A 12,180-nucleotide genomic window follows, 5' to 3' on the forward strand; every position below is an offset into this window, starting at 1 on the left:
TTATTATTATTTCAACGGGAAAACCCTTTAAAATACAAAGTATACACAGATAAATACAATAAATAAAATAAAATAAAACAAAACAGTCTGCATGCAACAACAAAATTTGCCACCAATGGTAATATAATAATATACTAGGCCAGGAGTAGCTTAAGCAGTTGCTTCCGAAACGAATCGAGCGAAACTGAAAACAGGTCTATGTCCCCAAGTCTTTCGGAAATTATACCGATCGGAATCGGTGCTAAATTCTTTCCTCTTCTTACATCGGCAAACGTGTAATGCAACATCGATGTCTCCAATTGACGAATCGCAGAAAACAGGATTATCAGGTTCAACGCGTCGAAAGCTAATTAATTATTACGAGAACAATAGCAGGGAAGATTGGAATGAAACGTCGAGTACGTAGGCCGGATCGCAAGTTGATCGATGAACGAGAGAGCGTGTCGCGCATTTCGCTTGTCATTGTTCTGGTTCTAGGTCGGATTCAGCGCGATTTAATGGGAACGAAAGGAAGCTGGAATATTAATCCCGAAAGTTGGGGAACGTAATCAAGAACGAATCCGTGGGTCTTTTAGACACTGGGACAGTGGATTAGGTGTCCGCGCAAAGTCGCAAGTAAACATTCTCGTAAAAAATTACAGTCGAAAAGCGCGCTAGAAATTTATAAATGTAGAAGCTTCTCGGGCGGCAATCATCGTAGGAGTATTCCGAGTTCTCAAGTTCGAAAGATCAAAGTTTCGAACGTGTTAACTTTAGATTTTACTCGCGAAATATTCGTCGAATGATTAAATCACTGTTCGTAACTGATTACCTGCTGCTGTTAACAGAAGTGTTGCTCCTGCTGCGCCTCGAGATGATCGAATCCCCTCGATTGACAACGCCCTTAGGAGTGATACTGAACGCCCGAAGTCGGTAGAGGTCGTCGCCAGCCCTTGGGTTGTACGCTTTTTCTGGTAAGCTGTGCACACGCGGCCTGATATGATCTGGAACTGCAACATATCGATGGACAGTTAATTAAAGCCTGGTGATTACTTCCAACGAGACAACGAACTAAATAGATATCGACTGGACGTTCCATTAATTAGATACATGCTCTTCGTTAACTGATATCGCTGACCGTACTGTCGCCAATTTTGGATATCCATCAAACCCTATCAAACTATGCATCAAGCGTTCCCTATTTCCCTTCCGAAACCCGTAATGACCACCCCGCAGCGATGCATAATAAATTCTATCTAGTTCCAGCACTCGGCTGGGCGAACACCACGTGGAAGTACTATAAGAGGCGAAAGGAATTGAAGACTCTGAAGTTTGCATCTTGAATTTCTCATTAAACGTTGCACGGGTCAGATCGTTTCCAGCTCGCAAGCTGTCTCCAGTTTCCTGTTAAACAACCCTCCACCAGTTTTACCGTCCAGTTTTTCGACTCGCTCAATCACGGAACGATTTCCCGTGATTTCAGCGATCAAAGGGTCGCGACTGGCAACGGCGAAACTACCCCGGCTTCGAGTGCTTCTCAATTTCTCCCCGCGTTGGAAAAGCACGCGAGCTGTCGACGAGTCGCTGCACTCTTTTTTTCACGTACTGCTCTGCAATTTCGATCCGCGATTTCTTTCGTAACGCGAACAACCACGCGTGCTTCTATGGAGCTAGCCAGCGTCCGCCTCGTGGCATCCGTGGTTTTTAGAGCGTCCAACGTTCCGGACGGGCGTTTCGCGACGCCAATTCGTTTGGCGGCGGTCGTCGATTGGAAAAACAGGAGGTCTCGTCGACCGAGCCCTCGAGTCAAAGGGAAAAATTTCATTGGACCCGCGCTGCGAAATTCCCGTGCGATTTCGTTCGCTCGGGCGCGTTTAGATCTATCGCTAGGGCCTGCGCGCGATTAGCTTTTACCCCGGTCCCGGTGTCATCCGGAATTTTATTAAATTTTTATCCCCCCTTATTTCATCCTCCCGTGGGCGGGCGATATTTGTACAACGTAATTCGCGTTATATGGCGAAATATCGCTCGCATCCGTCCCGCGTTCCAATTGCCGTCGAATGTGCGCGCGGCGTACCCTATTACTCAACTGAACACGCGTATGGACATCGACCATGCGGAGTAAGCTGCGTGTCGTGTTATAGATATTATTTGAATACGTCCATTTGCGTCATGACAGTGTACGGACGGGGACAGTGCTGACGTTTAAAAGCGCGCGTGGACCAACGTTCAAAAGGAGCCACTTGGATGTGGCTAACCACGGGTCGAAGGGCAGTCCTGGCCTTTAGAGGCCAAAGGCAAGCTATGCATAGTATATTCGTAGATTAGGACGCGGGGGATCTCCGCGAGACGAGCAAATAGAACATAGATGCGAGAATTCTGCCTTCTATGATCTATACTTATCCTCTTCTGAAGTAATTTTCATTCGAAGTGAAGAAACATGGATAAAGAGAATTTTCTGTTTCCCTAAATAGAATACCAGAGTCCCCCTTTCGAAGGACACTATTTTATCCGCGGGCCGATCGTCGGCACGCGAGCACATGCAAGTTCGTCCCGGATGGAAATTGAGACACGACCGTCGGCTCGACAAAGGCTGGCCAAAGCTTCGACATTTGATGCGGTTACAGTCGACGAGGCACTCAAGAAGTTCGTCTCCCGACAGGCTATCTAATTACGGCAACGACGCGAGCTGGAACTTCGGGTCCCTTGAAATTGGCGACGAGTTTTCGTCGATTCCATGGGAATTTTCAATGCCACCGCCGGCTTTAAATAGCGCAGTGAGGGAGGAGAGTGACGTCTCGATTAATTAGTCGCCGATTAAATTACATAATCAGCCACGACCAGCCGTGTCCGTAAGAGAATCAGAGACAGGGGAATGGTCCACGTGACTCAGGCCGGTCGATTGATAAAGCAGCGAACAGTGGGAGGTTTCTGAGCTTCAACCTTGATCCAAAAACTCCCACAGACAGGTCCTTTTCCTCTGTAAGAGGGTTTAGAAGCGACGCGTGCCCATTCTTCGAATCGCAGCGCGCAGACATTTAGGTATTAAAATTCTGGAGGAGAAGAATTCAAAGGGTACGCGGTACGTGCTATATAATTGGTAGAGAGATCGTCAGTGAAATGACAATTTCTGCAAGTAAAATTGAGGCACGCGCAAGAGAAGGAAAGGATTTAATCAGAGGCTAGAAAGAATTCTAGAGAGTTAAAGAAGACTGTAAGCACGTCTGACCTCGCTCGACTCGTTCTACTTTGCTCCTCCGATTGACTTGTACTACTTGCATACGCACTACATCTACATTCAAGTTCATTCCTCCTCCCGGATTTCACGGTACTGCGTGCACTATGGAAATCCGATGCTTGAAATGCTAAGTAGAAGTATCTGTATTAAAAAGGTAAGGGATACTTTTGATTCACGCGTTTTCTAACATAGGTACTCCACGCGTGGTCCATCGTTTTCTCCCGTGAAAAACGACATCACTGCGCTACGCTGCTTTGTTGGGAGATACGTTGCTCCCAGACGCCTCGGTTATACGCGTTTATGTACTCACATATTTCCATCGTATTTACCGGTACGCGTATCCCTTTCAAGGGGAACTTACCCACAAAGTGGCCTACCTTCAACCCCAATGTTTAGGAAAAAAATATGTCTCGAAAGAAAAGGTCAACGTTGCTCGACAGCCATTATTCTGAGAGGACATGCTCCTTGGAATAAAAATAAATTTTGTAATAAGAATATACAAGACATAATAAAGAATACAGTTTCCTAACTGTACCTCACTCAATGAATTTCTGTTATCAATCCCGCAGCACGCACGTCACAGGATGCGATAATTCTCATCGCCAATTGATTTTCTATTTTTAGCCAGTTATCGAGGTTATTAATCAGAGCTAAACAACCCGTTATCAGTGGGAATCGTCGCAGCAATCTGCGAAACAACATTGTCTTCTCTGCGACGCCTTGAGCCAGCTGCCGACACGCTGACACCGCGATTCCTAATAACGCCAACCCTAATACCCGGCAGAAAAGCCACAACGAGACTGGCTGTTTGAGGAAAGTATTTACCCAAGCAGACGTCAGCCACGTAATTAATTTTCTGCGTGCAGATACACCTGTCGCGGATGTACTCGGTGGTAATCCGTCACGGTGATACATCCTCGCTTTGGTATTCTAGGCACGGCGGAAAATCCGCTGGACAGGAGTCGCATACTGACACGATATCGCCAGGAATTATTCGCCCGCATCGCAGAAACTCGAGAAACTAAACGCGGACGCGTTTCGGTGGTTCTCGGACGGTCTTTTAGAAACGGAGCTCTGATTCAGCTCCTTGGGGGGTGGATCGTCGACTGGCTCGTAGACGCGAAGGTGGCCGGTAATGGAGACAAAGAGAAAAGTGCAAGGTGAATGTCGTCACGTACCACCTTGGATTCCGAAGGAACTGTGGCCGGAGCAAGAGCGGGGAAGCTCGCCTTTTAAGCCGCGAGGTCCACTGGTAATGGGAAAGCTTGCTCCATGTAATTGCGAGTCGGGTTTCTGCGTTGCATGCCGTCTCGTTAACCCGCGTGCACCGGCAACGTTCGATTATTACCGTTGATGGAACGCACCGAGGGCTTATCGATTCGGGCAAACGAGAGTAATGCCGGGGGGCTCTTGGTCCGTTTCGTGGGAAACGCTGGAAGGGGGTTCGGAATAGCCTCGGTCTCGTCGAATACAGCGAAACGGTATTGGAAGTGGACCGAAGAAGCGGAGAAGTTCGAAAGCATCAGTCACGTAGCGGAAGATTAATGTACACACTGCATACACACTAATCTCTATGGTCGGTTGAACTGTTGGCAAAAGTTTGCAGAAATTTCCAGGAGTAATCGCTTAAGAAATTACGCGATCCATTTTAACGGCCAAGCAAGTTGCTCCGCCACGATCGCGGGGCGGTTTTCAGGTTGTAAATTCACGGAACAACGAATCCCACGGAATGCGCGTGCACATTTGTTTCGTTAGCGGAGACCGCGCCTCGCGTTCAAAGTTTAAACCAGGGCAGGGAGGGCCGTGTCCCTACCACTTCCGATACAATTCAATATAAACGGCGACGCACGATTAAAAACTACCCGGGAACAATGCCCGATCTGATAGTTTGACCTCGTTTCTGCGCGCACGTCGCTCAATTGCCACGACCGTGTTACAAAAACTGCCGCGGCGAGTAGGGAAGGTAGGGAAAGTTTGTTATCGCCGAAAACTACTAGGTAGCCTCAAACGCCACTCTACGCGCCTCCCCTTGTTTCTAACTTTCGGAGCAGTTCGGAGCACTCATATCTATCCCATTGCACTTAATAATCTGCCTCGAAAACGAGCCCCCTTATTTCCTGTATCTTCGACAACCTCGCAATGCTTAGCTAATCCGAAACACCAGTGTCATCGGTCCTCCCTTAGACCGTGTATACCCATATACACGGCCGTCTGCTCTATATGAAGCCACGAGTCAAAGTGAAGCAAAGATAACGTGGAAAAGTGACGTCACTTGTGGGCAAAAGATAATCCAAAATGTTGGATATTGCCTCAGATCTTAGTTGGTCCTTTATATCTTTTTCCGTGAATAATTTTGGAATAATTATTAATAATGGTGCAAAGATTTTGTACGAAGAATTGCAAAGACAATGATTAAACCGTATTTTCGTAAATATTTATACATTGCTGGAACTTCCTTTATTACGTTGCCCACAAGTGACGTCACGTAGATGATTTTACCCGTGCCTATGGATATATATCGTCTAAGGGTCGTCCGAAGGGACAATCAACCCCCTTTGTAAGTGTCAGCGGTATTCGAATATTAAGTTCGGAGAGAAGAAAGCCCGCCGTCTGGGTAGCTAAATTGATAAAGCAGACGCAGGGTCCCGTTCAATCGAATCAGTCGATTCCTTTTGTCCCCGCGTCTCCAACCCCTCGATAACGACCCGGCTGGTCAAGGTACGCTCGATGACCAGCGATCCCCAAGAAAAATCGCCCTCCGGGCGCCAGTTAACGAGAGACAAATGCCCTTACCTGGTAGCTCGAGAAAGTTGGACGTCCTGCGCTGTCTGGCGCGGGGGTGCGCGCTGAAATTCAACGGGCCCACGTCCTCGTTGCTGACGTTCGACAAATTGGAGCACTGACTGTCACGGGAGCCGCGTCTGGACGCGAGATAGGCTGCAACGCACACAGAGGCACACGTCATACACAAACGTGACGGAATTTCATGAAATGCCGGCGGGCAGTTCGTGACGCGTACCGCGTCAAAGGGATCGTTGCGGGGCAAACCGCGACGCGATGCGGCCCGGGCAACGATTATTTCCCTGGCAGACTACATAGGCGCGTGGAGAACCGTTGCCGGGGAATACCATCGGAAGATGTTAACGGTTCGATTTACCGCGGCGTTGATCGTCGATCGTGGAGGTCCAAGCTAATACTTTCTGGCGTTCGATCTCCTCCGCGCGGCCGTGATTCCGACTCGCGAGGGGATTAAAGGTCGAAGGGGGATTACGGGATTACGCATTCTTGAAATACGTTGAACAGCGGGCTTTCAGAGGCCCTGATGGAAGAGGACAGGGGGTAAAGAAGTAGTTAACGATTCGGGGGAGAAAGCGCCGACGGGAGAGCTCGATTTACTCTGGACCTTTAAATGAGGATCTAATCGGATCGAAGAGGCGACTGGGGAAAATTATTAAACCGAGTCCACGTGACTTTGATCCTTTCTTTGTTGCGCGATTCAAGGCCGCTGGGATTCACCGTAATTAGGGGATGTTATGTCGACATCCGATCTGAGCCTCCAGGCACATTAACTCGTTCATCGTGGGGAATAAATGTTTAATAAAGATCAGAGCCAAAGATTGGTTTATGCAAACAAGAGTGGAATAAAATTCTGCGCTTCCGTTTCTCCTCTTATCTTGCCGTCTCTTTTTACCGCTCTCGCGGGACCATTACCGGCGGAACGATTATTTAACCCGCGTACGTGTCCTTCTTCGTATTCCGCGGTTCCGCTCGACAATTCGCGCTGATTGCGAGATTCGATGCAGCCCGGCGGAAACGCGACGGCGATACTTCTCTGCGGGTGCAACGGAAAAAACGCGTGCCGTTATGCAGATGGAAAAACGGATTTCCTGAGGTTGAATTATTCCGGGCTGGGGCGCGCGTTTAGGGGCGAGAAGACGAAGGCGGGGGCGTTAATTACAGATGACAATCCCATCGAGCGTTACGAGGCGAGCGGATAATTTATTTAAAAGAAATAACACGTCACGTAACGACGTGAGGTTTTAAGCCGATCAATCCCTGCTCGTTAATCACCACGCGAGAGCATTGTCTCGTGTACGCTCCAACGTTGACATAATTAGATTCCTCTCATTACGAGGCAACGCGATTGGCGATTTCGCCAGTCACGCGGCTCGCCCGCGTGAAAAGAAATCGATAATTAACTGCCCCTCTTTCGGCACAATGAGTTCGATAATTAATTTTTTCACCCGCCGCCCTTTGCGAACGCGTTTCAAAGCGTTCCGAGGCGATCCATTTTATTATGTACCCCTGGAACCCTCCTCGTGACACAGATTTCAATAAATCCCCATAGAGGTATACCTGCCACTTATAAAACAGTCCCTCAAGAGTAACGAATCCAGGAATACGCTTACCGAGACCGCCCTTCATCGAGCCTCTCCTCCTAGGGCTGGACAGCAGAGTGACTTCCGTGTCCGCATCCTCGATCTCCGTCAAGTCGCTGGTCGACTTTCTGGCGATGTTCCTTCCGCTTCTCCTGTGCCCTACCTCCTCGTCGTTGCCCTTTCCGGCCTGATCCAGGCAGCCCTGGCTTCGGTTGAAGTGGCTGCTCTTCTTCGCACTCTTCTTCTCCATGGGACTGTCGCTCTTCTCCTTCAACCCTTTGATCGACCCCTCCAACGACGAAGTCCTCGATGCATTGTTCTTGTAATTAACGCTGCTCGGAGACGGCTGGTCCGGGATCACTTCAGACTGCTTCGGACTGGGCAGTCCATGGGGCGGAGGCGTGACGATCGTCGGGGACATGGGGCTCTTGGCGCTGTTCAGGCCGAAGCACGAGTTCCTCCGGTGGTCGAGCAGCTTCGGACTCTTGCAGCCGAAGCTCACGGAGCTAGGCGACCTGGGTGGGACGATCGGCGGCCCGGAGATGGGACTCTTGGGCGGATAGCTCATGGTCTTCCCCAGACACTTCCTGCCCTCGACGAACTTGAAGATCGGCGACTTGCGGCCCGGCGAGTGCAACAGGTCTGGGTTCGGGCTCTTCGGGCTCCTGCATCCTTGGCGAGCGTAGCAGCTCGGGCTTCTCGGCAGTCGGTCGGGTTCGTTCGCGCGGCCGAACTCCTCGAAATCGAAGTTCGTGTTGGGCGTCTCCGGGTAGCATTCGGGCGGGAACTCGAACACCAGCGGGGTCCCTGGTGATTTGGTGACAGACAGCTGCGTGGGACTTCTTTGTCCGCCGATCGGGATCTGGGGCAGTTTGGGTAGCTGGCGAGGACTCCGCGGGGACCTGAGGTGTATCGATTGTCCGGGGCTGCTCATCGCCATTTCTCATCTGCCAGTCGATGAATAATAGCTATTCCTCGTGCCGTTCCTTGCCGCTTCTCGCGACCTCCTCCACCTTCTCGTCCCTTTCAATCTACGAGGGGAAGAGACCAGCCTCTCCTCGGCTCATTGTGCTCCCGCAGCGGCGATGAAACGCGAGATTTTTCGTCCGTCCAGATCGCCCCGTTTTCCTCTGAGAGACGCGCGAGCCGTTCGCTGCAGATTGGATTCTCATCTCACCTCCTATCGCCGTCCTCCGCGACCCTTGCCGATGGCTTTTACGTAATGGCGTCTGGGCACGATGCAGCGCGTTCGAGGACGAGATCTTTCGAGGGTTCAGCGACAGAATTCGGAAGATCAAAGCCGGTGCGCGCGAAACGGCGCGGCGCGTCGGCTTCGGGTCGACGAACCTGAAAATTGCATCCTCTTCAATATTCCGCTTGTATCCGCGATGGAAAGCAATCACCGCGCTGAATAACTTTACTCGGCGCAGACGATGAGGAACTTACCGCGACTCGATAGTATCGTTCTGCGTTACATTGAGCTTAAAAATCGAAAGCACGGACGAGTCGCGAAAATATTAATTTCCTCGAGCAAACACGGAGTGCCCGTAATTTCCCAGCGCTCGATTCGCGCTTGCAAAAAGCTCGAGGAAGATTAAAAATTCCCGCCCGACGATCGTTTCAAAGCTACAGTCTCTGAAAATCAATCATCTGACTGGTAACGTGCACAAACGAAAGAGCGGCTTGCTCCCGCCCGAGCTACATTTCGTCCAGTTACCGCGAGACCTAATTTGCCTGCTTATTCGAATGAAAAAGCCCTTTGCGACTCAGGGAAAATAGTTCCGACGAACTGTGGTGGCGTTTTACGGGACAGGATCCGAAATTAATATCAACCACGGCGTACTTCTGATGGAGCTACCCTTGAAACGCGGACGGGTTCCCCTTCATCTGTGCAAAATTAATTTCCAAACTTTGGCCACGAGGCGGAAATAATATTCATCGCGGAACAAAGTGCTCTTGACGCGGCCCGAAAACGTTTAAAGCACTCGCGAAATGTGAACGCGGTTTTTTCAGGGGCCCTTAGGTCTTGTAAATTAATTGCAGCGATACGAACATGCGAAACTAATATTAAATAAAATAATTAAAAGCTCCGACACTGACAACACTCAAGTTTTCTCTTCATAAATCTGCGTGTTTTTTACCATTAACGATTCAAGTAAACAGCAATTGCAAAGAATAGAGAGCACGGTGCAGCTTATAATTCATCTTTAATCGAGAAAACACGGAAGACCTGTCCCACGAGAAATGTCCCACTGAATAAACTGTGAGCACCAGAGATCCTCCTCGTTAATGTTCGCCGCAGAGAGTAAACACCCGATTCACGCAACAGAATTTTTCCCAGAAAAGCACCGACCCCTCGAGAAGCAAACTCGCAAGATCGACTCACCAGAAACCTTAGTTTCTCTGCGAAGAATTAACCTGTTGATCGCGACCGTGCCAGAAGTGTCATTGCGGTGTTTCGTTCCCCCTTGAGTGGCAGTTCCAGTTGCCTTCTTCCCCGACAGAACAATTGCACGGGAAGCGAAGCTTCCATACGCGAGAATGACCGAGTGACGACACGAGGAGGACAACACTAATCTGGCCGCGGTATTTACATCGAGGACGAGACACATAAACCGAGGTACACGCTCGTGAAAGGCTGCCGCGTTACTGAGGGGTTGAAGCGTACGGGCCACAGAGTCCCTACCCCCGCCACGAAATTTACCTTGCTCGACCCCCACTCCGTGCTGTCCCCGGGGTTTCCTTTCTTTTCGCACGTGTCTCCTTACCAATTCCACCATTTCACTTCAGGTATATTTCTGCGGGGTCTTCCCGGGTCGCGAATTTTCTATCCCAGCAAGGGCTTCGCCCTTGGAAGCAGCTTTCCGACCCCAAATTATGCACGGCGAAAGCCTCTCGAGCCTCTCCGTGTGGGACACTTTTATGGATCGTATGTGCTTAATATCCCTGACGTATCGATACATATATTTCCGCAACTTTCCTCGAGCCATTGTCCAAAAATCGAGGGGCTGAATTATGCCCTTCATTCGTGCACGGAAGTGGAACTCTGGCTACCCAAAGTGAACGTCATCCTTGGGGTTGTTGCAGTATTTTCGCAAGGGAATTGGTCAATTGATGATTGTGATCGATGTGGTCAGCGATCTCGAGTGTCGACGCGTTGTCACACCCCTAGTGGCGATGAAAGATCGCAGACTTGATTTTGAAGGGTCGCAGGAAGCTTTGGATAGCTGGCAATTTTTTGACAAGCATCTCTCACAAGTGTTTCTCGCATCTCTTCTCGGAGGAACTCAAGCTATCCCTTCGTCTTTCTTCACGAAAATGACTCTCGTCTACAGTGATATCTGATTCGAAGTATAGCGATGCTGTCCAACGACAATTGCACATGCACGCGGATCGCTGGCGCACCTCAGGGGAAATTGGGTTCCCGCGTAAAGCCGCAAACAGTTACTACCATGGCGGAGGTCCCTTTAGGGTAATCGATGGTTCCGGCGACACCGTAAACGTTCACCGAGATTGCTCTCGAATTCGCACCACGAGGAGCCAGCGGATGGGACGCTCGGAGCTTGCGGTCGGACTTGAGCAAACACGTCCAACAGGTACACGCTCGATGCCTCGAGCTTGTCGTCCCGTCTGGCGGGACGAGACCGCAACACGGCCATTGTCGGAGCAGAAAGTTCCACCTCAAACGTTTACCGCTCCACGAAACAAGGTTGAACGTGATTTCAGAAATTTCCACCGCGTAGATGTCGTTGCTCGTTAGCGATTCGCGTCGTAATCACTTCGTTGCATGAGCAGCCGAGCAATCTAGATATTGCAGAGATTAAATATATATTTTTAACATCGCCCCAACTCTGGCCATTTGAAAACACGGTTGGTGCTCGCGACACGTGGCGTTTCTCTGTCCAGGCTTTGATATCTGTTGCCCCAATGTACACGGGCAAGCAATTTCGAACACGTGTGATAAATACACAATATAGAGCTATTGTGACTCAAAGCTCAGTTCCCCTAGCATGCTTTTGTTTCCTTATCCTCTGTGTTCGCAACTAATTGAAGCGTGGCTTCTATTATCCCGATACGAAAAATAAAGCCAGATAGATGAAACCTTGTACCCTAGGAACAAACTTGTTAGCGAATGTACGTGCGCCTAATAACAAGGCCCACTAGTCGAAAGTAACTAACAGAATCATTGGGAGAGCACTCCTCCGTCCAATAATCAAGCTTCACGAACCAGCAGCGCAAATAACCGCGGTTCGATAAAACCGAAAAGCAGATAGACTATCAATCGACGGCGTATTTAATTTTTGCATTGGTGTAGACAACGGAGCGTCATCCTCGTCAGCCGGTCCGCCAGGGAGTGGCAGGGCAGCAAGATAAATTCGCAGCCGCGCCACTGCGCTGGCGCGAAAAGCGATATCGATTGTCGCGCCTCGAACGAACTCTCGATTGCTTCGCGAGCGGGAAGCACCGGTGACTATTTCGAACCTGGCCGTCGCGGGCAATTCAACAACCTACGTTACCTAAGAGACATACCTCTGGAATCCCGAGGAGCCTGTTTCCTTTAAGCTAGACCTGCGTTCTCCTTCC

The 12,180-nt window shown here is 49.8% G+C and overlaps 1 protein-coding gene across 1 annotated transcript in view; it reads right to left on the reverse strand.

Moving 5' to 3' along the window:
* Nucleotides 1–12,153, reverse strand: part of LOC143371490 (uncharacterized) — a 30,117-nt gene extending 17,964 nt beyond the window's left edge. Inside the window, exons 1-4 of the mRNA XM_076816705.1 lie at nucleotides 9,983–12,153; nucleotides 7,627–8,943; nucleotides 6,011–6,154; nucleotides 812–989 (exon numbers count right to left, since the gene is read on the reverse strand). Coding sequence (XP_076672820.1) covers nucleotides 812–989; nucleotides 6,011–6,154; nucleotides 7,627–8,536 — 1,232 coding nt within the window. The 5' untranslated portion in view covers nucleotides 8,537–8,943; nucleotides 9,983–12,153. The remainder of the gene's footprint in view (nucleotides 1–811; nucleotides 990–6,010; nucleotides 6,155–7,626; nucleotides 8,944–9,982) is intronic.
* Between the last annotated feature and the right edge of the window lie 27 nt (nucleotides 12,154–12,180).

Source organism: Andrena cerasifolii, chromosome 7, assembly GCF_050908995.1.
Source record: "Andrena cerasifolii isolate SP2316 chromosome 7, iyAndCera1_principal, whole genome shotgun sequence".
NCBI classification, from domain to species: Eukaryota; Metazoa; Arthropoda; class Insecta; order Hymenoptera; family Andrenidae; genus Andrena; species Andrena cerasifolii.